This window comes from Ovis canadensis, chromosome 19 (genome assembly GCF_042477335.2).
Source record: "Ovis canadensis isolate MfBH-ARS-UI-01 breed Bighorn chromosome 19, ARS-UI_OviCan_v2, whole genome shotgun sequence".
Taxonomy (NCBI): Eukaryota; Metazoa; Chordata; class Mammalia; order Artiodactyla; family Bovidae; genus Ovis; species Ovis canadensis.
The window spans coordinates 17466187-17491810 of NC_091263.1; the positions used below are offsets into that span (position 1 = coordinate 17466187).

The following is a 25624-nucleotide window of genomic DNA, read 5'->3' on the forward strand; positions in this document are numbered from 1 at the left end:
GGGCCAGATTATGAGGAAGAAGATGTAGAAGAAGCAGTGCCAGAAAACAAACTGGCATCAGACGCTCTGGCAGAAGGCTTCAGATTACTGAAGCCTGGTGTTGGCTTTTTACATCGGGGACTCCTCTATGATACAGGCACTGAAACCGAAGCAAATGGTGGAAGAAGTGTTAGTATCATTTTGGAGAAATGAGAATGCAGAAAAGCCAGACAAAAATGAAGACGCATTTCTATAAAGTGACCCCAAGTGAGCCTGTCTATCCTGTCTCCCCTTCCACCTCCTCCACCTCCTCTGCCACCCATAAGGAAGGCCAACCCTTTCTCCTCCTCCTCCACAGCCTAGTCAAAATGAAGCTAATGAGGATGAAAACCTTTATGATGACCTACTTCTACTCAATGAATAGTGAATAATCCTCATGCCATACAGTCCATAAATGTATTTGTTTTGTATCCTCATGTGAAAGTCTAATACTTGCAGTGGAGTACTGTGTGGCACTCTGTGTCCTCACCATTAATGCCCAGGTATTCATCATGTAGAACATTGTGTGCAAGACCTATATTGAAGTGAATAGACGAGCCTTACATAGGCAAAAGGTGAGTGATAGGTAACACAAATTTAATGATGTGTTAGTTTTCTTACTGTCTTATAACTTTGCTTACAAAGAATTATATTACATACAGTACCTCTCTCTCTAATAATTGGGGAAACTGCATATCAGCCTATCATCACAGGTAAGGGGTTGTAAAAAATATAAGTGTGTCCCATTCTGTCTTATGAATGTGACCATAATATTGTCTGCCATAAAAATGGTATTATGGTTTATCCATTAACGTAGAGGCTGGGCTACCGTGAGCAATCATATCCATTACACTGGGCAGCCATGTTACTGTTTCTTCATGAAACATTAATTTTGTTTTCATATTATCTTTTCATATTTGATGTCTAGTGTTAGTAATACATGTGACATCTACAGTATTTTGTATCATAGAAGACAAAATTGCTATAGGTAGTGACAGACAGATGATTCATCTTAAAAACAAATCACAAACTTACAGCATTGAGATATATATACAGTATAGTTCTGTAAATATTTTTTCCTTTCATGATTTGCTTAAAGACATTTTCTTTTCTCTGGCTTACTTTGTTGTAAGAATATAGTATATAATACATAATAACATACATGATAAGTGTTAGTCAGCTGTTTATATTATCAGTAAGGCTTCCAGTTAACAGTAGGCTACAAGTCATTAAATTTTAGGGGAATCAAAAGTTATATGTGGATTTTTGACTGCACAAGGGGTTAGCACTCTAAATACCCATGTTGTTCAAGATTAGCTGTACTCTTGTTTGATTAGCCTCTTCACTCTTTCTGCGTCTTTCTTGACGGCACTATTGGCAGCCCCATTCGGGGCTCCGAATGGGGCCCATTGCAAAACCTCAGGCTGTGAAGTGGAGACAGGGCACACACCTTGATTAAATAAGACGTTGTCTCTTTGAAGTCTTTATTCCTTGTCTGGCATGTAGTAAGATGTGCATGTAGAAGTAACTGGGATTTAATTCCTGATCCTACATACCCCAGGGCACTCAGGCTGACCGGAGCTTAGAAATGAAATGCACTGGATGCTTGCTGGAGGGCATCCAGCCAGCCAATCAGATTTAGGGGCAGAGGTTTGTCAAATAAGTAGAGGAATCCCTGATGTTACTTTTGGACTACTTTGTTTTATAATCAACTCTGGGAGCTGAGTTTGTTAGCATTTTATTGAAAGGACCATAGAAAACACATTCACTGTATGAGAAAGTGGAAAATTCTATGTAATGTTGCATTTACTTGAACAGGAGTGTAGGCACTTTTCTGAAGCAGCCGTTCTTTATTGCCTTACAGACAAATCCAAAGCAGCTGGCAAAGTTACTGTGGTGGCTAAGAAAAGGGTAAGATCATGTTTTATTAAATATACAGAATTTAAATTCAGTCTGATTAATACAATTTTAAAAGAAAATTAATATTCTAAATCAAAATGACATAATTGATTTTTTTATTCTAAGTGTTTGGTTGACACTAGGAATTTAATATTTATATTTAATATTAATGGTTAATATTTTAATTTTTATGGTTAATATTTATGTTGCTTATATCAGTATAATAGAATTTTCAGATATTAGATAATAAAAATTTTAAGTTAAGAAATAAACAATTGCCTTCATTTATACATACTCATATTTTAATATTTCTCATACTGAAATATTTTATGTCATATGAAATCTTCATAGAAAATTGAAATAATTAAAATTCACAGCTCATTGTGGACTTTACCTTAAAGTTAAGTAGAGAACAACATCAGACATTTGTTTGAATCTTTTTAATGAAAATTTGTAAAGTTAATAGCATTTTAAAGCAATTTTTTAAATTTAATGTCATTCTATACATTGTGTGTGGAGAGATATTTAACTCTACTTACTGTCAAAGCTATGGTTAGAATAGGAGAAGCCTTGACAGTGTTCTAATGTGACAATATTCTCAATAGGACACCACTAAAAAAGAAAAGGAGTCAATGCTTTAAAACAAATTCTTCTGGACAAGTAATGTATTAGTGTCATAAGTAAGTGGACCATGATTAAAAGCAAAGCCTATCCTTGTGGTCCTTCCTGTGTTGAGTGATGGGGCAGGCACAGGGTGAACTCTCAGGAAGTCAAGTGTGACGTGGGGAAATGGGAAAGGCTGATGGGCAGGAGCCTCCACGTGGACAGGCAGTGAGAGGACCATCATTTTCGTGTTCCGTGTATGTATATTTTTATGAGTCCTGTTAAAATCAAATTTTGTTTTTATCCTTTTGCTTTTTGCTCATAAAAGGAATCTGGACTTTTCACTCTGATAGTGTAGATGCACCTTTGCAAAGAGAAATTCAACATCAGAAGACAAGGTTGCCCTTTAAAAAGGGAATGAACTAGGACTTGTGTGCACGTCTGAAGATTTAGGCAGGAGCATGTGAAGTAGTGCGGGGTTGTTTGTCGGGATACTATTGTTTGTTTCAGTCTCTACTAGAGGAGATTCAGCATAAAAATTTTAAAGGTAACATTAACTACCATTCTTATGTATTGCTTTATTTTTACTAGTGATTTTCAGCAAAGGTGGTATTGTCTCTAGGTCAGTGCTATTCAAAATGTGGCCCACGAACCAGAACTGGTCTGTAAACTATCTATTTATTGGCCTGCAATGAGATAAGAGCAAAAACTGACAGTAACCATTTAGACACTTGCATGGTAATTTTTGTCTGTCAAATGCAATAAAATGGAACTTATATTCTGTATGTTTTAATTTTTTGTTTCATTTTCCCCTAGTGACTTTTTTTTAAATAAATGTATAAATATTGGACAGATTATGGAGTTGGGGAAAGTAACTGGTTTTTTACCACAGGTAGTTTGAGAGACACTGCCCTAAGAGATATTTTAGGAATGTGTGGAGGTGTTTGGGAGAATACAAGACATTCTGCTTCCCTTGTGGCTCAGCTGGTAAAGAATCCACCTGCAATGTGGGAGACCTGGATTCTGTCCCTGGGTTGGGAAGATCCCCTGGAGAAGGGAGAAGTTACCCACTCCAGTATTCTGCGGAGAAGGCAATGGCACCCCACTCCAGTACTCTTGCCTGGAAAATCCCATGGGCGGAGGAGCCTGGTAGGCTGCAGTCCACGGGATCGCAAAGAGTCGGACACGACTAAGTAACTTCACTTTGACTTTTCACTTTCATGCATTAGAGAAGGAAATGGCAACCCACTCTAGTGTTCTTGCCTGGAGAATCCCAGGGATGGGGGAGCCTGGTGGGCTGCCGTCTATGGGGTGGCACAGAGTCGGACATGACTGAAGTGACTTAGCAGCAGCAGCAGCAGCAGCCAGTATTCTGACCTGGAGAATTTCATGGACTGTATAGTCCAGGGGGTTGCAAAGAGTTGGGCATAACTGAGCAACATTCACTTTCACAAGATGTTCTACTGAGCAAAGATTCAGGGGCAGTAGATATCTTGCAGTGCATCAGACAGGACTGTGTAATGTCTGTCCGACGTTTTGGTGTGACTTTTGAATGTCCTGCTGAACTCAACAAACTACCAATATAATTGCAGAGTGATTTAATATAAAATAATAGTGAAATATTACAAATCAGACCCAAAGCCATGAAATTTCAAAGACTTCTTATGGAGAGGAAAATGGAAATAAACACGTTGTTCTTGAAATTACTGGATAATTTACTTATTTTCTACCATACATACTGAAACATTTTCGGCCGTATATTTACTTGTAAAGGGGATGGAGTCCTGGTCTGTCACCTACCACTGCTATGACCTTCAATTTGGCTGCTTAACTCTCTATGCTCTCAGTTTCCTCCTGTTAAATGGGAAGAATGAAAAAGTCTTATAATATAAAAATTACTCTTGACAATTTATATAAAGTACATAGCACAGCGCTTGGAAAATAGGAAACATTTCATAAATGTTAGCTATTATTGTGGGAATATGGATTTATTTTTACATGTGGTACAATGATAGAATATAAAAAATTGCAGCAGCCTTATAGTGATAAGATTTAGGACGTGCTGCCCCAGAATACAGCACCTTGGTGTATTGAGTGTTCTCAGGTGAAGGAGTTTGTGAAACACCAGGTAGGAAGGACTTTCTGACCTTCCCCTGAAGCAGGTCATAAGGGCCTCATGGGTTGTCTTCCCTGTACGTGGAAGACAGGAGCCTTCTGTCTCCAAAGACAGAGGACACAGAGAGTCCTCTGAAGCAGGCTCCCCGTGTAGCCCGTGCCCCTTCCTGTCCTGTCACATCCCTGTGACTTTCCACGCCTTATCACACCCAGAGTCACAACCCTGAGGTTGAGTTGCTTCTCTGGGTCTTCATTTCCTGTGGAGGCTCCCCAGTCACATAAAACTTACATTAGATGATTTTGCATGCTTTTCTCTTTTTCTTCTGTCTTTTGTTATAGGGGCCCCAAATGAGAACTTAGAAGGGCGGTGGAAAAAGACATGTTTTCTCCCTGCACTCCTTATCCCAGTACCATTTATACTAATAAATAATCTTTCCCTACTTTCCTGCTTTTCTTTTGTTTTCTTCTCTATAATAGATAGTATGGGGCTTCCCAGGTGGCTCAGTAAAGGATCCGCCTACCAATGCAGGAGACAAGAGTTTGATGCCTGGGTTGAGAAGATCCCCTAGAGGAGGAAATAGCAACCCACTCCAGTATTCTTGCCTGGAGAGTCCCGTGAACCGAGGAGCCTGGTGGACTGTAGTCCACGGGGTTGCAAAGAGCCTGAGGTGACTGAGCAACTGAGCACACATGCTGTGATGTATCGCATACCTTCTTCATGATACAACATGCAGCATTCTGCATGACGGAATATCCATTTTTGTATCTGTTTACATATGTAGTCTTAAAATGAATTCCAAATTGCTGTAATTACTCTCTATCTTTTCTTTAATGTGTGGGTTAGTGATCCTTCATTACTTTACTTTTTCAAAAAGTTTTTTCATAGTTCTTCCTTTCTCAGACTCTATGTATATATGCATATCATGTTGATTTGACATTTAAAAAAGCCTTTTTGTCTGGGGAGGGACTAACCCTCTGAAGGCTAGCCAGTGCTTCAAGATGCACAGGGTACCTCCTTCATATGCACTAACCAATTCCAATTCCACATCTCCCAGCTGTCTTCTTAACATATTCTAAAATACTGAGCCAGCATTGCCCCTGCCCTAAATTATCCCCAGGCCAGGTTCCAGCCAAATGAAGACCCTTCCTCCAGCCCAGAGCATTCTTGAATTATTCAAAGTAGCCAAAGTTCTAAATCCTTTACTCTGTCCTGTCTTGTGGCAAGGGGAAACCCCAATAAAAGCGTAATTTACATCCTGGAATGTGAAGTCAAGTGGGCCTTAGAAAGTATCACAGCGAAAAAAGCTAGTGGAGGTGATGGAATTCCAATCAAGCTATTTCAAATCCTGAAAGATGATGCTGTGAAAGTGCTGCACTCAATATGCCAGCAAATTTGGAAAACTCAGCAGTGGCCACAGGACTGGAAAAGGTCACTTTTCATTCCAAAAGAAAGGCAATGCCAAAGAATGCTCAAACTACCGCATAGTTGCACTCATCTCACATGCTAGTAAAGTAATGCTCAAAATTCTCCAAGCCAGGCTTCAGCAGTACATGAATCGTGAACTTCCAGATGTTCAAGCTGGTTTGAGAAAAGGCAGAGGAACCAGAGATCAAATTGCCAACATCCGCTGGATCATCGAAAAAGCAATAGAGTTCCAGAAAGACATCTATTTCTGCTTTATTGACTATGCCAAAGCCTTTGACTGTGTGGATCACAATAAAGTGTGGAAAATTCTGAAAGAGATGGGAATACCAGACCACCTGACCTGCCTCTTGAGAAACCTATATGCACGTCAGGAAGCAACAGTTAGAACTGGACATGGAACAACAGACTGGTTCCAAATAGGAAAAGGAGTATGTCAAGGCTGTATATTGGCATCCTGCTTATTTAACTTATATGCAGAGTACATCATGAGAAACGCTGGGCTGGAAGAAACACAAGCTGGAATCAAGATTGCCGGGAGAAATACCAATCACCTCAGATATGCAGAAGACACCACCCTTATGGCAGAAAGTGAAGAGGAACTCAAAAGCCTCTTGATGAAAGTGAAAGAGGAGAATGAAAAAGTTAGCTTAAAGCTCAACATTGAGAAAATGAAGATCATGGCATCCGGTCCCATCACTTCATGGGAAATAGATGGGGAAACAGTGGAAATAGTGTCAGACTTTATTTTTGGGGGCTCCAAAATCACTGCAAATGGTGATTGCAGCCATGAAATTAAAAGACACTTACTCCTTGAAAGGAAAGTTATGACCAACCTAGATAGCATATTTAAAAGCCAAGACATTACTTTGCCAACAATGGTCTGTCTAGTCAAGGCTATGGTTTTTCCAGTAGTCATGTATGGATGTGAGAGTTGGACTGTGAAGAAGGCTGAGCACCAAAGAATTGATGCTTTTGAGCTGTGGTGTTGGAGAAGACTCTTGAGAGTCCCTTGGACCGCAAGGAGATTCAACCAGTCCATTCTGAAGGAGATCAGCCCTGGGATTTCTTTGGAAGGAATGATACTAAAGCTGAAACTCCAGTACTTCGGCCACCTCATGTAAAGAGTGGAGTCATTGGAAAAGACTCTGATGCTGGGAGGGATTGAGGGCAGAAGGAGAAGGGGACGACCGAGGATGAGATGGCTGGATGGCATCACGGACTCGATGGACACGAGTCTGAGTGAACTCCGGGAGATGGTGACGGACAGGGAGGCCTTGCGTGCTGCGATTCATGGGGTCGCAAAGAGTCGGACACGACTGAGTGACTGAACTGAACTGACTGATAATGAGTGATGTTGAGCATCTTTCATGTTTTTGTTAGCCATCTGTATGTCTTCTTTGGAGAAATGTCTGTTTAGTTCTTTGGCCCGTTTTTTGGTTGGGTCGTTTATTTTTCTGGAATTGAGCTACAGGAGTTGCTTGTATAATTTTTAGATTAATTCTTCATCAGTTGCTTCATTTGCTATTATTTTCTCCCATTCTGAAGGTTATCTTTTCACCTTGCTTATCGTTTCCTTCGTTGTGCAGAAGATTTTAATTTTAATTAGGTCCCATTTGTTTATTTTTGCTTTTATTTTGCTTTTATTTCCTCCTAGAATACTAGGAGGTGGGTCATAGAGAATCCTGCTGTGATTTATGTCAGAGAGTGTTTTGCCTATGTTTTCCTCTAGGAGTTTTATAGTTTCTGGTCTTTCGTTGAGATCTTTAATCCATTTTGAGTTTATTTTTGTGTATGGTGTTAGAAAGTGTTCTAGATTCATTCTTTTACAAGTGGTTGACCAGTTTTCCCAGCACCACTTGTTAAAGAGATTGTCTTTAATCCATTATATATTCTTGCCTTCTTCGTCAAGAATAAGGTGTCCATAGGTACATGGATTTATCTCTGGGCTTTCTATTTTGTTCCATTGATCCATATTTCTGTCTTTGTGCCAGTACCATACTGTTACTTGTGTTAATTAATAAGCTTCTTATTAATATAGAATTCATATACAGCACCTCACTGAATTCACTTAGTTTTATATGCATCTTTACACAAGGATAAATATTGTAATTGATCTTTACTGCTGGCTTCTAGCCTCAGGCAAAGAGATATCTCAATAAAGAATGGTAAGAGAGGAATCCCTTGGGAAGAGTCACTGTCAGGCTTCAAAACTCACTTAATTTCCTTTGGATGTTACTTTTTTTCACCTTTCCATAAGCCAGTGTTTCCAAAACTTGAATCAATTCAGATATTCTGTCAAAGTTTGCCATTTTCTATACTGTTAGTTTTTATAGCTTTCTTGCATTTGATTTACCTTTTTTGCAATTTAGTTTTTTTAATTGGTGTAAAACTTAAACACAATGAAATGCACAGATCTTAAGTGTAGAGTTTGATGAATTTTTCTTAAGCATATACACCCATGTAACTACCAGTCCAGATTAAAATAGAAAGCATTTTCATTACTCCCTAAAATTTTCCTAATAAAATTTTGATATAAACATATTCTTTTGATGTTAGTTGCATTTTCAAATATAAATAAAATATATATTAATACATAAATTTGTCCATTCATCACTTTAAGTCATCAGTGGAAGTCTTCATAGGGAAAGTTCTTTTTGTGCTAATTTCAGTTTCCCTGAAAAACTCTGAGCCACTCTAAGGCAATGTTATCAAACTTCCTTCCAGGGGAGTGATTTTTAACAAGATATTTTTTAGTAACTTAAAAACTAAGCCTGCCCTTTAGGTTTCAAGCTTTACCTCTTTTATCTTAAATTAAAATCTATAGGAATTCTGTAGGATAACTATTAGTAGAAAGTATTAAAATCAGGCAAAATGGATTAGTCGTTGATATCCAGAACCTTTTATATATTTGTAAGAACAAGGAGTACCCTTGACTTAGTGTACCTCTTTTCTGGTGTGGATGATTCTGTTTGTTTCTTAAATAGAAAAGCCTACTTTCAGACTTGTATATTTGCTTAACCCTTTTTCTGACTTGACTTTCAGTTTATGGATCTGATTTCAGCCAAACTGATCTCCTGGTAGTTTTCTTAAGATGGTTGATGGGAGTGAGAGGAGTGGGGAATAGAGGGTAAGTGGGCATCAGAGTGCATGTAGCAGAGATGAGCACCTCTTTGTTTTTGTTCCCTGGACAGAAGATGACCACTTCCTAGCGGGAGGTACTGTTCTCCAAGAGGGCGGGTTGTCATTTAGCAGGCAGCTTACACAGGGCAGGTTTTCCACCACAGGGCTGTGGGGCGTCTCTTGGTGCCATTTGGGGGTTGCAGGTCCCGGGAGTGCTTTGGGAGGTGGAAGTGGCATGCCCTAAACTAGTGACCTGTCCTGGTGTACTGATTTACCTGAGAAAATTTAAAATCTAGTTATGCAGTAAACAAATTCATCTCTATCAGTAATATCCTCTCAACTTCTAAGAATTGTTTTCATCCTAATTATTTTTTAAAGTCTCATTTTTTAAAATGTCATCATTTATAATAATAGAAGGTTGCCTTAATTTTTCTTTCTCGACATATGATGCCTATTTGAAAATTCACTCAAGATATTAGTTCACTTGGAATTCAGGTTTAGTAATACTTAAAATCCAGTGTCATAGATTCCAGAAATTCAAAACTTTTCAACCATAACTCTCCACATTTTCTATTCTGTAATTTAACTTTGAGCTAGAAAGCAAAAAAAAAAAAAAAGAGAGAGAGAGAGAGAGAGAAGACTTCTACAAAATGTGATTGCTCTTTTGTTAAGAAACAAAAAGCTGTTCAACTTGAGTCCTACTAATCATATGAAGAACGGGTGTTGTCCTTTGCTATTTGGGACTAAAGGTTGTTATGTAGCTCTCTTCAGTTATATTGATTATATTCATTGCCAGAATAGTTCTTTCTCTTAGCCAGAGACACATCTCCAACATCAAGCTACACACGATGAGTCTGGGTTTCTTCTCACTGTCACCTTCCTCACCCCATTTCATTAAAACCAAAACCAGTATTACTAATCCATAGAAGCATGGTTATTGATATGCAGTTGGAGTTTGAATAATGAGTATATTTTATAGATTCTAGCTATTGCCCTAAATATTAAAAATTATCTTTCTATGCCTAATAGAAATAACTACTATTTTCTAATTGGCAAAGGAAAATTGTTATCACTGGAAGAAAATATGCCAGTGAAAATCAGTAAAGTTTACATAGAACTTATTAAAATTAATCTATAATTTGATATAATAATTATAGATTATAATTATAATCTATAATCTATAATTTGACCTCTGCCCACAGATCTTCAAATTTTACATTTATTTATATGTTGTTTATAGGTCTTTAAAAACCTATAAATGACTACTTTAACATTCTTTAAAATATTACTGATTTGGGGGTGATATTTTTGTTTTTGTTTATGTATTAATGCTTTCCATGCTTAGTCACTCAGTTGTGTCCAACTCTGTGACCCCATGGACTGTAGCCTGAAAGTTCCTCTGTCCATGGGGATTCTCCAGGCAAGAATACTAGAGTGGGTTGCCATGTGCCCCTCCTGGGAATCTTCCCAATTCAGGGATCAAACCCAGGTCTCCCACATTGCAGGCAGATTCTTTACTGTCTGAGCCATCAGGGAAACCAATAAATACTGGAGTGGGTAGCCTGTCCTTTCTCCAGGGGATCTTCCCAACCCAGGGATTGAACCGAAATCTCCTGCATTTACAGGTGGGTTCTTCACCACCTGAGCTACCAGGGAAAGCCCAAATGGAGATGATAATATCAAACTCAAGAAGGTACTGTAATACTGGAATGGGTAACCATTCCCTTCTCCAGGGGATCTTCCCAACCCAGGGATCGAACCCAGGTCTCTCACATTTCAGGCGGATTCTTTACTGTCTGAGCCACCAGGAAAGCCCAAATACTTTCACTTTGCTTCAAAAATAATTTTCTCTGTTATGAAATATGTATTTTAGGTACACATCTTAAATCTGTACTCCCCTACATGCTGGAAGCATGTCACCCAGATCAAACAAAAGGAGTTGTAGCTTCTACATTCTTCTGTGAATCTAGATACAAGAATGTCTTTCATCTCAACCTCTGGAATCCTCAGAGATCTGATGTAAAGACTTGGATGCAGACAAAATATTTTAAAGAATAATCTTTTTTTTAAATTATGCTATTGTACAAAGTCTGTCTGTCCCTGTATAGGAGAAATACAATCTTCTTTTGCATGTTGCTGAGGATAAATGTTCAGAACATTTGACAGTGATCATGGGTCAGAGATTCAGACCAACTATCCTCACTACTCAAGTTGATGGAGGGAAAAATGGTAAAACCACTAATGAAGGTCTCAACATTTGTTCTTTAGTCCAGAAAAAAATGTAATATGGGTCCTGTAATCATTGAATGTTCTCAGAACATCTGCTTTTTAGAATTTAATTGAAATAGGTAAATTCTAGAAAGTATTACTGAGAAACCTTATCTTTTCCCAACATTCCTCTTGCTGAAATTTCTAATGACTTAGAAAAAACTGTATAGAAATAGGAATTGTTTTCAACAGACTTGGATTTTTAGACACTGTCCAATTGCAGGGCAAATAATCTAAGTTACCAGCTTCATTCAGTCAGATTAGCAGCTGACGTAAGTTCTGCTTTCTTCTGATTTCCATAGGACTCTTTCCTCCGTGTTCCTATTAATCCTTCATTTTCTGAAGCTCTCTATAGATATAGTGCAATTTGTTTTTTTTTTTTTAAAGAAACTCCCTGAATTGCTATGCTCTACCTGTGGTATAGATAGATGGTCAAAGATTGTTAAAAAAAACAATCAAGTGCAAGACTTGAAAGTTTATCAGTGAAGTATAGAATCATTGGCGTTCCCTGAGGTGTCCGGTACTTCTGTCCTCAACCAGGACTGCGAGGTGTTAACAGCAGACCTTTTCTTGGCTTCTGTCTAAGGTGGTCTAGCAGTCAATTTCTATTTTAGTGGGAAACAGTCTCCCATGAATGCCGAAGAATTGATACTTTTAAACTGTGGTGTTGGAGAAAACTCTTGAGAGTCCCTTGGACTGCAAGGAGGTCCAACGAGTCCATCCTAAAGGAAATCAGTCCTGAGCATTCATTGGAAGGACTGATGCTGAAGCTGAAACTCCAATACTTTGGCCACCTGATGCGAAGAACTGACTCATCTGAAAAGACCCTGATGCTGGGAAAGATTGAGGGCAGGAGGAGAAGGGGATGATGGAGGTTGAGATGGTTGGATGGCATCACCGACTCAGTGGACATGAGTTTGAGTAAACTCTGGGAGCTGGCAATGGACAAGGAGACCTGGCATGCTGCAGTCCACGGGGTCTCAAAGAGTCGAACACAACTGAGTGACTGAACTGAACTGAACTGATTCTCCCATGCCTCAGGTCACTGCTTGAGCATACACTCCAGTGTTTTCTCTGGTAAGCTCCTCACGCAAAGAAATCCACAGATCAGTAGTATGAACTTACACATGGCTGAAGAGAGTGCAAGGGACAGCTAGAGGTTGATAAGTCATGTTGCCAGGGACTGGTCTCTGATACTGTCCAAACCTCACAGGAATCTCCTCTGCTGAAGACTGACCTGACTGAAGCATTGGTCATTGGCTGCCATCTATGTAAGAAACACCAGATTTGTAGATGATCTGTTGAAATCATGCTTAAAATAAGGCTAGAAAGTGATCATTTCAACCTTCCCTTCTTTTCAAAGAAGTGTTAAAAACAAATATTCTCTGGGCCCGAAGACTTAACTTTATTATTTGTTCTCCCAAGATACTCAGATTAAGTAATAACCATCATTTACAATGTTTCATGAAACCAGTTTTCATCCTATTCCAAGCATATATTTCCCAGAAGATTTACCAAAGGGGAGTGAGAATATTGGCTTTTCCTTCTATATAATGACTTTTGACAGGAGTTTATGTACATTATTCAAGGTACAGATTCATTCTTCTGTCAAAATAGGCAGCTCTTTAGTGATTATTGACTGACAATTATTCTCAGAAGATTACAAAACATATTTATGTATTCAGTGAACATAAAATGCTGATCAGAATTTTACTCCCTCAGATTTAATATAGCTAACAAACTTGTTCTTCTCACTTAAAGAGATTTTTAATTTTGGGGCTTCCCTGGCTGGCCAGTGGTCACCACTTCATGTTCCCACTGCTCGTTCAATCGCTGATCATGGAACTAAGATCCCACATGCCATGTGGCCAAAAAAAAAAAAAAAAGATATTTAATTTAATTTAGATGAGGAAATGGGCAATGTCAAGTCAGTTTTGCAGGTTATATGAATCTGATATAAATACAATTCTTACAGATTTTCTGACCTTTGCAATTAAAGGCAATTCTATCATTTGCCATTCTAGTTTGCAATCCTAATTATCATTATGTATATATTTTTCTTTTCAATAAATGGCATATATTCTGTATACATACACTTCTTTGTTTCACATCCAAGAAAAAAGAGTTAATACTTGCTTTGTTTTTGTTAAAATCAATGATCAGTCACTTCCTTCACTCAGTCGTGTCCGACTCTTTGCGACCCCATGAATTGCAGCACGCCAGGCCTCCCGGTCCATCACCAACTCCCGGAGTTCACTCAGACTCACGTCCATCGAGTCCGTGATGCCATCCAGCCATCTCATCCTTATCTAGTAATACATTTGTTTGGAGGGTGCGGGCTAGATCAGTGCCTGGAAAACTTGAGTCACCTGAGAGCTTATTTAAGTACAGATTCTGGGCTCCACTCCAGACTGTCTGATTTGGGATGGGTACACTTGCATTTCTAACAAGCTCTCAGGCATTACTGATTCTGCCGTGTCATGGCTTTAGTTCTGAATAGCATTGGGCTGGACAACATAGGTCAATCAGCTTTGCAACACAGGAGGAGAAGGAGAAGACATGGAGTAGATAAAGTAGATCTTTCATATCTATTTGTAGTGGGCTGGGTGGTAGCCTTCAAAAGATATGTCCCCCGGGAGCCTCAGAATGTGACCTGATTTGGAATAAGGATCTTTGCACATCCTTTGGGTAAGGATTGTGAGATGAACTCATCCTGGTTAATGTGGGCCCTCCATCCAATGACAGGTGTTCTTATAAGAGACACACATCTATCCTTCAGAACAGTAAGAAAATAAATTTTTTGTACTTTACCAAATTTGTGGTAAATTGTTATGGCAGATTTGGAAAATTGATCTATGACCAAAGTCCAACCATATCAAAGTGCCAAGTACCCTCTGTCATATGGTTTAATGAAAAAGGAGAATCCTGACTAGGTGGACAAGTATAACAGTGAAATAGTGACTGCACATCACCTAATTTCTAAGCACTGTTGGACACTTTCTGGCATGTTATTTAATTTAATCTCCCCTCATATGCCTTGAGGTAGTTTTTGGTTTTTAGCATTATTTAACAAAAGAAGACCCTGAAATACAAAAGTCTCATTTAGTTAGAAAATATTTAATAAATATTTTTATTTATTAAAAACAAAGGAAATAAAAATCTCCTTTATGCCAAACTCTTGCTGGATGTTAGAGAGGTCAGTGTCTCACTGAAGGTGACCTTGGTGGTAGGTGCCAGGGTCTAGACGAATCCTTCCAGATTCAGTGCCTATCCCCATCCACTGTATGTTGTCAAAGACAAGAGGAAGAGGCACAGTTCGGTTCAATTTAGTTGCTGTTGTGTCTGACTCTTTGAGACCCCATGGACTGCAGCATGCCAGGCCCCCCGTCCATCACCAGCTCCTGCAGTTTACTCAAACTCATGTCCATCGAGTCAGTGATGCCATCCAACCATCTCATCCTCTGTCGCCCCCTTCTCCTCCTGCCTTCAATCTTTTCCAGCATCAGGTCTTTCCAAATGAGTCAGTTCTTTGCATCGGGTGGCCAAAGTATTGGAGTTTCAGCTTCAGCATCAGTCTTTCCAATGAATGCTCAGGATTACTGTCCTTTAAGATGGACTGGTTCATTCTCCTTGCAGTCCAAGGGACTCTCAAGAGTCTTCTCCAACACCACAGTTCAAAAGCATCAGTTCTTCGGTGCTCAGCTTTCTTTATGGTCCAAATCTCACAGCTATACATGACTACTGGAAAAACCAAAGAGGCACAGGGCATCTGACGAGTGTTAAAGTAGAGAGGAATTTATTATCACCAACACAACTCACCGTCATTTATGGAAGTTGTCTAATAGTATTTCTCTCTACTAATACCTATAAAACACTTTGCACTTTGTTACCTATGATTTTTCCAGTAGTCAATGTGGATGTGACAGTTGGATCATAAAGAAGGTTGAGCACCAAAAAACAGATGCTTTTGCATTGTGATGCTGGAGAAGACTCTTGAAAGTCCCTTTGAAAGCAAGGAGATCAAACCAGTCAATCCTAAAGGAAATTAACACTGAATATTCATTGGAAGGACTGATGCTAAAGCTGAAGCTCCAATACTTTGGCTACTTGATGCACAGAACCAATTCATTGGGAAGGACTCTGATGCTGGGAAAGATTGAAGGCAAGATGAGAAGGGGACAACAGGATGAGATGGTTGGATAGCATCACTGACTCAATGGACATGAGTTTGAGCAAACTCTGGGAGATAGCGGAGGACAGAGGAGCCTGGTGTGCTACAGTTCATGAGGTTACAAAGAGTCTGACATGACTTTGCGGCTGAACAACAACCTTGTTACCTGAATTTCATTTCCATTTGTGACCACCCTTTCGCTTCATATTCAAATATGTGTGTAATGTGAGCTGATCTTTAATAGCAAGATAGAAATAAAGTGTTACAATGTCTTTGTGGATGTAGATCACTGATTTAAACAACAGATTTCTATATGCTTTTTTTTTTTACCATATAAATATGTAAAGCAGTCTTGGAAAAGCTATATGAATATTGTGTGTGAAAGCTGCCCAGTCGTATTGGACTCTGCAATCACGTGGGCTATATACAGTCCGTGGAATTCTCCAGGCCAGAATACTGGAGTGGGTAGCCATTCCCTTCTCCAGGGGATCTTTCCAACCCAGGAATCGAATCCAGGTCTTCTGCATTGCAGGCAGATTCTTTACTGTCTGAGCCACCAGGGACCTTGAAGTTAAGATCACAAAAAGAAGACCACTTGATCTTTAGTATCATAATAATATGAACTTCCTGAATGTTTCATACAAACTTCTTTTGAGAGATTATTAAGATATAACTTTTTAATGAGAAATAAATTTAATCCCATTTTACCTGTAAATTCTTCATCAGGTTTCTCCTTGTAATTCTGTTTCTCTGTGTATATTTTAAGGCTAAGAGTTTGGTATATACAGGTTAAGGACTGTTATATTTTGATGGTAGATTGTTTCTTTTAGCATTAAGGAATAGCCCTTTTTATCTTTGATTATGCTTTTTGCCTTAACATCTGCTTTTTTCTAACAGTAGTATTGCTACACCAGGTTCCTTTTGTTATTAATCATTAATATATTCTATCTGTCTCCTTTCTTTCAATTTTTCCAAGTCACTGTATTAAAAAATTTTTTTTACCTTCATTCTTGCCAGGAAGGCGTAACTTAATTTTAAACCGTAAAACTCAGTGGTTTTTAATATATTAACAGTTGCACAAGCAATACTACTATCTGATTTTAGAACATTTTTTCATACTACCAAAAGAAAACCTAACATTCGTTAGGAATCACTACTCATTTCCACATCCCCCAGTCCTTGGCTATCACTAATGTACTTCTGTGTTTGTAGGTTTGCCTTTTCTGGGCATTTCAAATAAGTGAAATCATTCAACATGTGGCCTTTTGCGTCTGACTTTTTAAACTTCTTATTTCGCATAATGATCTCAGGATTCATCCGTGTTGTAGTGTGTGTCAGTACTTCATTATTTATAAAAGCTAGATCGTATGTCATTATATGGATAACCAGGCTTCCCCAGTGGCTCACTGGGGAAGAATCTGCCTGCAATTCAGGAGATGCAGGAGATGAAGGTTCAGTCTCTGTCAGGAAGATCCCCTGGAGGAGCACAGGGCAACCCACTCCAGTATTCTTGCCAGGAAGATCCCATGTCCAGAACAGCCTGGAAGGCTGTGGTCCTTGGGGTCACAAAGAGTCAGACGCGACTGAAGTGACTGAGTACACGTGTGGATATACCACATATTAGCTATCCATTAATGGACGCTTAAATCCTTTCTACTTTGGGCTATCATGAATAATGCTGTTATTCACATTTGTAGTTTCATAGTTATGACCAGACACAATCTTTTATGATTCATTTATGTTGGGCATAAACCTAGGAGTGGAATTGCTGGATCATAGGGTAACGCTACACGTAACACACTGAGGAATTATCACACTATTCCACAGTGGCTCTCCCATTCCACATTCCCACCAGCAGTTTATGAGGGTTCCCATTTTCCCACCACCTTCTTGTCCTTGCTGAGACATTAAGACCCCATCCCAAGCCCCTTTGGCCCTTTTCTGGTACAGATTCCCTGGAGGCCTTCCACATGTCAGTTCCTAACATACAGATTTACATTCCACATGTTTCTGGCATTTGAATATTTCTTTCTTTAAAGATCATAAGTGTATTAAAATTTAAAAGTTGTCTTACTTAGTGTTTTTGTATGTTTGTGAAGTGAGGAAGGGAGAGTCTATATAAGGGTAGGCATTTGTATAGGATCAGTCAGTTCCTGGAAGTTGAGCAGGTGAGTGCAATTACAGCAATTTTTGACTTGGAATTACAGGTGTGTTTACAGCTGGGAGCCAGAGTTTCTCTTCTGGGTTAAATTACTCAGACTGTATGCTGCTGCTGCTGCTGCTGCTGCTGCTGCTGCTGCTGCTGCTGCTGCTGAGTTGCTTCAGTCATGTCTGACTCTGTGTGACCTCATGGACTGCAGCCTACCAGGCTCCTCCGTCAATGGGATTTTCCAGGCAAAAGTACTGGAGTGGGGTGCCATTGCATTCTCCGACTCAGACTGTATAGAATACATTATTATGCTGACCTCATCATATCCCACGTGAACTAACACATCTTTTTGTTAACGGTTATTTTACAGGTGCGAATTTCCAAAAATAATGCTGAAAAGAAAAATCCAAAATTTAGAAAAAGGAAAAGGTATGTTTTTTAAATGAAAAATTATTATGATAAAATTAAATTATATATATGGTTTAATTTTTATATGACATTTCCCCTGATTCTTTTTTTTAATATATTTATTTTAATTGGAGGCTAATTACTTTACAATATTGTAGTGGTTTTTGCCATACATTGACATGAACCAGCCATTGGGTGTACATGTGCTCCCCATCATGAATCCCCCTCCCACCTCCCTTCCCATCCCATCCTTCAGGGATCCTCCTAGTGCACCAGTCCTCAGCACCCTGTCTCATGCATCGAACTTGGACTGGCGATCTGTTTCACGTATGATAATATACATGTTTCAATGCTATTCTCTCAAATCATCCCACCCTCGCCTTCTCTTTGGCTATCTCGCATATAGGGTCATTGTTACCATCTTTCTAAATTCCATATATATGCGTTAATATACAGTATTGGTGTTTTTCTTTCTGACTAACTTCACTCTGTATAATAGGCTGCAGTTTCATCTACCTCATTAGAACTGATTCACATGCATTCTTTTTAACAGCTGAGTAATATTCCATTGTGTATATGTACCACAGCCTTCTTATCTGTTTGTCTGCTGATGGACACTTAGGTTGCTTCCATGTCCTGGCTATTGTAAACAGTGTTGTGATGAACATTGACGTACATGTGTCTCTTTCATTTCTGGTTTCCTCAGTGTGTATGCCCAGCAGTGCAATTGCTGGGTCGTGTGGCAGCTCTATTTCCAGTTTTTTGAGGAATCTCCACACTGTTCTCCGTAGTGGCTGTACTAGTTTGCATTCCCATCAACAGTGTAAGAGGGTTCCCTTTTCTCCACACCCTCTCCAGCATTTATTGCTTGTAGACTTTTGGATCACAGGCATTCTGACTGGTGTGAAATGGTACCTCATTGTGGTTTTGGTTTGCATTTCTCTGGTAGTGAGTGATGTTGAGCATCTTTTCATGTGTTTGTTAGTCATCTGTATGTCTTCTTTGGAGAACTGTCTGTTTAGTTCTTTGGCCCATTTTTTGATTGGGTCGTTTATTTTTCTGGAATTGAGCTGCAGGAGTTGCTTGTATATTTTTGAGGTTAATTCATTGTCAATTGCTTCATTTGCTATTATATTCTCCCATTCTAAAGGCCGTCTTTTCACCGTGCTTAGAGTTTCCTTTGTTGTGCAGAAGCTTTTAACTTTAATTAGGCCCCATTTGTTTATTTTTGCTTTTATTTCCAATATTCTGGGAGTTGGGTCACAGAGGATCCTGCTGTGATGTATGTCTGAGAGTGTTTTGCCTAAGTTCTCCTTTAGGAGTTTTATAGTTTCTGGTCTTATGTTTAGATCTTTAATCCATTTTGAGTTTATTTTTGTGTATGGTGTTAGAAAGTGTTCTAGATTCTTTCTTTTACAAGTGGTTGACCAGTTTTCCCAGCACGACTTGTTAAAGAGATTGTCTTTAATCCATTATATATTCTTGCCTCTTTTGTCAAAGATAAGGTGTCCATAGGTGTGTGGATTTAATTGTGGGCTTTCTATTTTGTTCCATTGATCTATTTTTCTGTCTTTATGCCAGTACCGTACTATCTTAGTGACTGTAGCTTTGTAGTATAGTCTGAAGTCAGGCAGGTTAATTCCTCCAGTTCCATTCTTCTTTCTCAAGATTATTTTGGCTATTCTAGTTCAGTTCAGTTGCTCAGTTGTGTCCGACCCTTTGCAACCCCATGAATCGCAGCACGCCAGGCCTCCATGTCCATCACCATCTCCCAGAGTTCACTCAGACTCACGTCCATAGAGTCCGTGATGCCATCCAGCCATCTCATCCTCAGTCGTCCCCTTCTCCTCCTGCCCCCAATCCTGCCCAGCTTCAGAGTCTTTTCCAATGAGTCAACTCTTCACATGAGGTGGCCAAAGTACTGGAGTTTCAGCTTTAGCATCATTCCTTCCAAAGAAATCCCAGGGCTAATCTCCCTTGGAACGGACTGGTTGGATCTCCTTGCAGTCCAAGGGACTCTCAAGAGTCTTCTCCAACACCACAGTTCAAAAGCATCAATTCTCTGGCACTCAGCCTTCTTCACAGTCCAACTCTCACATCCATACATGACCACAGGAAAAACCAGAGCCTTGACTAGATGGACCTTAGTCGGCAAAGCAATGTCTCTGCTTTTGAATATACTGTCTAGGTTGGTCATAACTTTTCTTCCAAGGAGTAAGCGTCTTTTAATTTCATGGCTGCAGTTACCATCTGCAGTGATGTTGGAGGCCAAAAAAATAAAGTCTGACACTGTTTCTACTGTTTCCCCATCTATTTCCCATGAAGTGATGGGACCAGATGCCATGATCTTCGTTTTCTGAATGTTGAGCTTTAAGCCAACTTTTTCGCTCTCCTCTTTCACTTTCATCAAGAGGCTTTTGAGTTCCTCTTCACTTTCTGCCATAAGGGTGGTGTCTTCTGCATATCTGAGGTGATTGATATTTCTCCCGGCAATCTTGATTCCAGCTTGTGTTTCTTCCAGTCCAGCGTTTCTCATGATGTACTCTGCATAGAAGTTAAATAAGCAGGGTGACAATATACAGCCTTGACGTACTCCTTTTCCTATTTGGAACCAGTCCATTGTTCCATATCCAGTTCTAACTTTTGCTTCCTGACCTGCATACCGATTTCTCAAGAGGCAGATCAGATGGTCTGGTATTCCCATCTCTTTCAGAATTTTCCACACTTTATTGTGATCCACACAGTCAAAGGCTTTGGCATAGTCAATAAAGCAGAAATAGATGTTTTTCTGGAACTCTCTTGCTTTTTCCATGATCCAGTGGATGTTGGCAATTTGATCTCTGGTTCCTCTGTCTTTTCTCAAACCAGCTTGAACATCAGGGAGTTCACGGTTCACATATTGCTGAAGCCTGGCTTGGAGAATTTTGAGCATTACTTTGCTAGCATGTGAGATGAGTGCAATCGTGTGGTAGTTTGAGCATTCTTTGGCATTGCCTTTCTTTTGGAATGAAAAGTGACCTTTTCCAGTCCTGTGGCCACTGCTGAGTTTTCCCAATTTGCTGGCATATTGAGTGCAGCACTTTCACAGCATCATCATTCAGGATTTGAAATAGTTCAACTGGAATTCCATCACCTCCACTAGCTTTGTTCGTAGTGATGCTTTCTAAGGCCCACTTAACTTCACATTCTAAGATGTCTGGCTCTAGATTAGTGATCACATCATCATGATTATCTGGGTCGTGAAGATCTTTTTTGTACAGTTCTTCCGTGTTTTTTATATTTCCATTCAAATTGTGAAATTATTTGTTCTAGTTCTCTGAAAAATACCGTTGGTAGCTTGGTAGGGATTGCATTGAATCTATAGATTGCTTTGAGTAGTATACTCATTTTCACCATATTGATTCTTCCAGTCCATAAATATGGTATATTTCTCCATCTATTTGTGTCCTCTTTGATTCTTTCATCAGTGTTTTATAGTTTTATATATATAGGTCTTTTGTTTCTCTAGGTAGATTTATCCCTAAGTATTTTATTCTTTTCGTTGCAGTGGTGAATGGAATTGTTTCCTTAATTTCTCTTTGTTTTCTCATTGTTAGTGTATAGGAATGCAAGGGATTTCTGTGTGTTGATTTTATATCCTGCAACTTTACTATATACATTGATTAGCTCTATTAATTTTCTGGTGGAGTCTTTAGGGTTTTCTGTGTAGAGGATCATGTCACCTGCAAACAGTGAAAATTTTACTTCTTCTTTTCCAATCTGGGTTCCTTTTATTTCTTTTTCTTTTCTGATTGCTGTGGCTAAAACTTCCAAAACTACGTTGAATAGTAGTGGTGAGAATGGGCACCCTTGTCTTGTTCCTGACTTTAGGGGAAATGCTTTCAATTTTTCACCATTGAGAATAATGTTTGCTGTGGGTTTATCATATATGGCTTTTATTATGTTGAGGTTTGTTCCTTCTATGCCTGCTTTCTGGAGGGTTTTTATCATAAATGGATGTTGAATTTTGTCAAAGTCTTTCTCTGCATCTATTGAGATAATCATATGGTTTTTTGTTTTTTGTTTTTTTTTAGTTTTTTATTTTTTAAATTTTAAAATCTTTAATTCTTACATGCATTCCCAAACATGAACCCCCCTCCCACCTCCCTCCCCATAACATCTTTCTGGGTCATCCCCATGCACCAGCCCCAAGCATGCTGCATCCTGCGTCAGACATAGACTGGCGATTCAATTCACATGATAGTATACATGTTAGAATGTCATTCTCCCAAATCATCCCACCCTCTCCCTCTCCCTCTGAGTCCAAAAGTCCGTTATACACATCTGTGTCTCTTTCCCTGTCTTGCATACAGGGTCGTCATTGCCATCTTCCTAAATTCCATATATATGTGTTAGTATACTGTATTGGTGTTTTTCTTTCTGGCTTACTTCACTCTGTATAATCGGCTCCAGTTTCATCCATCTCATCAGAACTGATTCAAATGAATTCTTTTTAACGGCTGAGTAATACTCCATTGTGTATATGTACCACAGCTTTCTTATCCATTCATCTGCTGATGGACATCTAGGTTGTTTCCATGTCCTGGCTATTATAAACAGTGCTGCGATGAACATTGGGGTACATGTGTCTCTTTCAATTCTGGTTTCCTCGGTGTGTATGCCCAGCAGTGGGATTGCTGGGTCATAAGGTAGTTCTATTTGCAATTTTTTAAGGAATCTCCACACTGTACTCCATAGTGGCTGTACTAGTTTGCATTCCCACCAACAGTGTAGGAGGGTTCCCTTTTCTCCACACCCTCTCCAGCATTTATTGCTTGCAGATTTTTGGATCGCAGCCATTCTGACTGGTGTGAAGTGGTACCTCATTGTGGTTTTGACTTGCATTTCTCTAATAATGAGTGATGTTGAGCATCTTTTCATGTGTTTGTTAGCCATCCGTATGTCTTCTTTGGAGAAATGTCTATTTAGTTCTTTGGCCCATTTTTTGATTGGGTCGTTTATTTTTCTGGAGTTGAGCTGCATAAGTTGCTTGTATATTTTTGAGATTAGTTGTTTGTCAGTTGCTTCATTTGCTATTATTTTCTCCCATTCAGAAGGCTGTCTTTTCACCTTGCTTATATTTTCCTTTGTTGTGCAGAAGCTTTTAATTTTAATTAGATCCCATTTGTTTATTTTTGCTTTGATTTCCAGCATTCTGGGAGGTGGATCATAGAGGATCCTGCTGTGATTTATGTCTGAGAGTGTTTTGCCTATGTTCTCCTCTAGGAGTTTTATAGTTTCTGATCTTACATTTAGATCTTTAATCCATTTTGAGTTTATTTTTGTGTGCGGTGTTAGAAAGTGATCTAGTTTCATTCTTTTACAAGTGGTTGACCAGTTTTCCCAGCACCACTTGTTAAAGAGATTGTCTTTACTCCATTGTATATTCTTGCCTCCTTTGTCAAAGATAAGGTGTCCATATGTGTGTGGATTTATCTCTGGGCTTTCTATTTTGTTCCATTGATCTATATGTCTGTCTTTGTGCCAGTACCACACTGTCTTGATGACTGTGGCTTTGTAGTAGAGCCTAAAGTCAGGCAAGTTGATTCCTCCAGTTCCATTCTTCTTTCTCAAGATTGCTTTGGCTATTCGAGGTTTTTTGTATTTCCATACAAATCTTGAAATTATTTGTTCTAGTTCTGTGAAAAATGTGGCTGGTAGCTTGATAGGGATTGCATTGAATTTGTAAATTGCTTTGGGTAGTATACTCATTTTCACTATATTGATTCTTCCAATCCATGAACATGGTATATTTCTCCATCTATTGGTGTCCTCTTTGATTTCTTTCATCAGTGTTTTATAGTTTTCTATATATAGGTCTTTAGTTTCTTTAGGTAGATATATTCCTAAGTATTTTATTCTTTTCGTTGCGATGGTGAATGGAATTGTTTCCTTAATTTCTTTTTCTATTTTCTCATTATTCGTGTATAGGAATGCAAGGGATTTCTGTGTGTTGATTTTATATCCTGCAACTTTACTATATTCATTGATTAGCTCTAGTAATTTTCTGGTGGAGTCTTTAGGGTTTTCCATGTAGAGGATCATGTCATCTGCAAACAGTGAGAGTTTTACTTCTTCTTTTCCAATTTGGATTCCTTTTATTTCTTTTTCTGCTCTGATTGCTGTGGCCAAAACTTCCAGAACTATGTTGAATAGTAGCGGTGAAAGTGGACACCCTTGTCTTGTTCCTGACTTTAGGGGAAATGCTTTCAATTTTTCACCATTGAGGATAATGTTTGCTGTGGGTTTGTCATAGATAGCTTTTATTATGTTGAGGTATGTTCCTTCTATTCCTGTTTTCTGGAGAGTTTTTATCATAAATGGATGTTGAATTTTGTCAAAGGCCTTCTCTGCATCTATTGAGATAATCATATGGTTTTTATTTTTCAATTTGTTAATGTGGTGAATTACATTGATTGATTTGCGGGTATTGAAGAATCCTTGCTTCCCTGGGATAAAGCCCACTTGGTCATGGTGTATGATCTTTTTAATGTGTTGTTGGATTCTGATTGCTGGAATTTTGTTGAGGATTTTTGCATCTATGTTCATCAGAGATATTGGCCTGTAGTTTTCTTTTTTTGTGACATCTTTGTCAGGTTTTGGTATTAGGGTGATGGTGGCCTCATAGAATGAGTTTGGAAGTTTACCTTCCTCTGCAATTTTCTGGAAGAGTTTGAGGAGGATAGGTGTTAGCTCTTCTCGAAATTTTTGGTAGAATTCAGCTGTGAAGCCATCTGGACCTGGGCTTTTGTTTGCTGGAAGATTTCTGATTACAGTATCAATTTCCATGCTTGTGATGGGTCTGTTAAGATTTTCTATTTCTTCCTGGTTCAGTTTTGGAAAATTGTACTTTTCTAAGAATTTGTCCATTTCTTCCACGTTGTCCATTTTATTGGCATACAACTGCTGATAGTAGTCTCTTATGATCCTTTGTATTTCTGTGTTGTCTGTTGTGATCTCTCCATTTTCATTTCTAATTTTATTGATTTGATTTTTCTCTCTTTGCTTCTTGATGAGTCTGGCTAATGGTTTGTCAATTTTATTTATCCTTTCAAAGAACCAGCTTTTGGCTTTGTTGATTTTTGCTATGGTCTCTTTTGTTTCTTTTGCATTTATTTCTGCCCTAATTTTTAAGATTTCTTTCCTTCTACTAACTCTGGGGTTCTCCAACTCTTCCTTTTCTAGTTGCTTTAGTTGTAGAGTTAGGTTATTTATTTGACTTTTTTCTTGTTTCTTGAGGTATGCCTGTATTGCTATGAACTTTCCTCTTAGCACTGCTTTTATAGTGTCCCACAGGTTTTGGGTTGTTGTGTTTTCATTTTCATTAGTTTCTATGCATATTTTGATTTCTTTTTTGATTTCTTCTGTGATTTGTTGGTTATTCAGAAGTGTGTTGTTCAACCTCCAT

At 38.8% G+C, this 25624-nt stretch overlaps 1 protein-coding gene across 5 annotated transcripts in view; it reads left to right on the forward strand.

Annotated features, from left to right (window-relative positions):
- The window catches only part of ZCWPW2 (zinc finger CW-type and PWWP domain containing 2), a 146425-nt gene that overhangs the window by 105739 nt on the left and 15062 nt on the right, over positions 1-25624 (forward strand). For all 5 annotated transcript variants that reach the window (XM_069561214.1, XM_069561212.1, XM_069561213.1 and 2 more), the window contains 2 exons: positions 1883-1929; positions 18140-18198. In XM_069561214.1, the coding sequence (XP_069417315.1) occupies positions 1883-1929; positions 18140-18198 (106 nt within the window). The remainder of the gene's footprint in view (positions 1-1882; positions 1930-18139; positions 18199-25624) is intronic.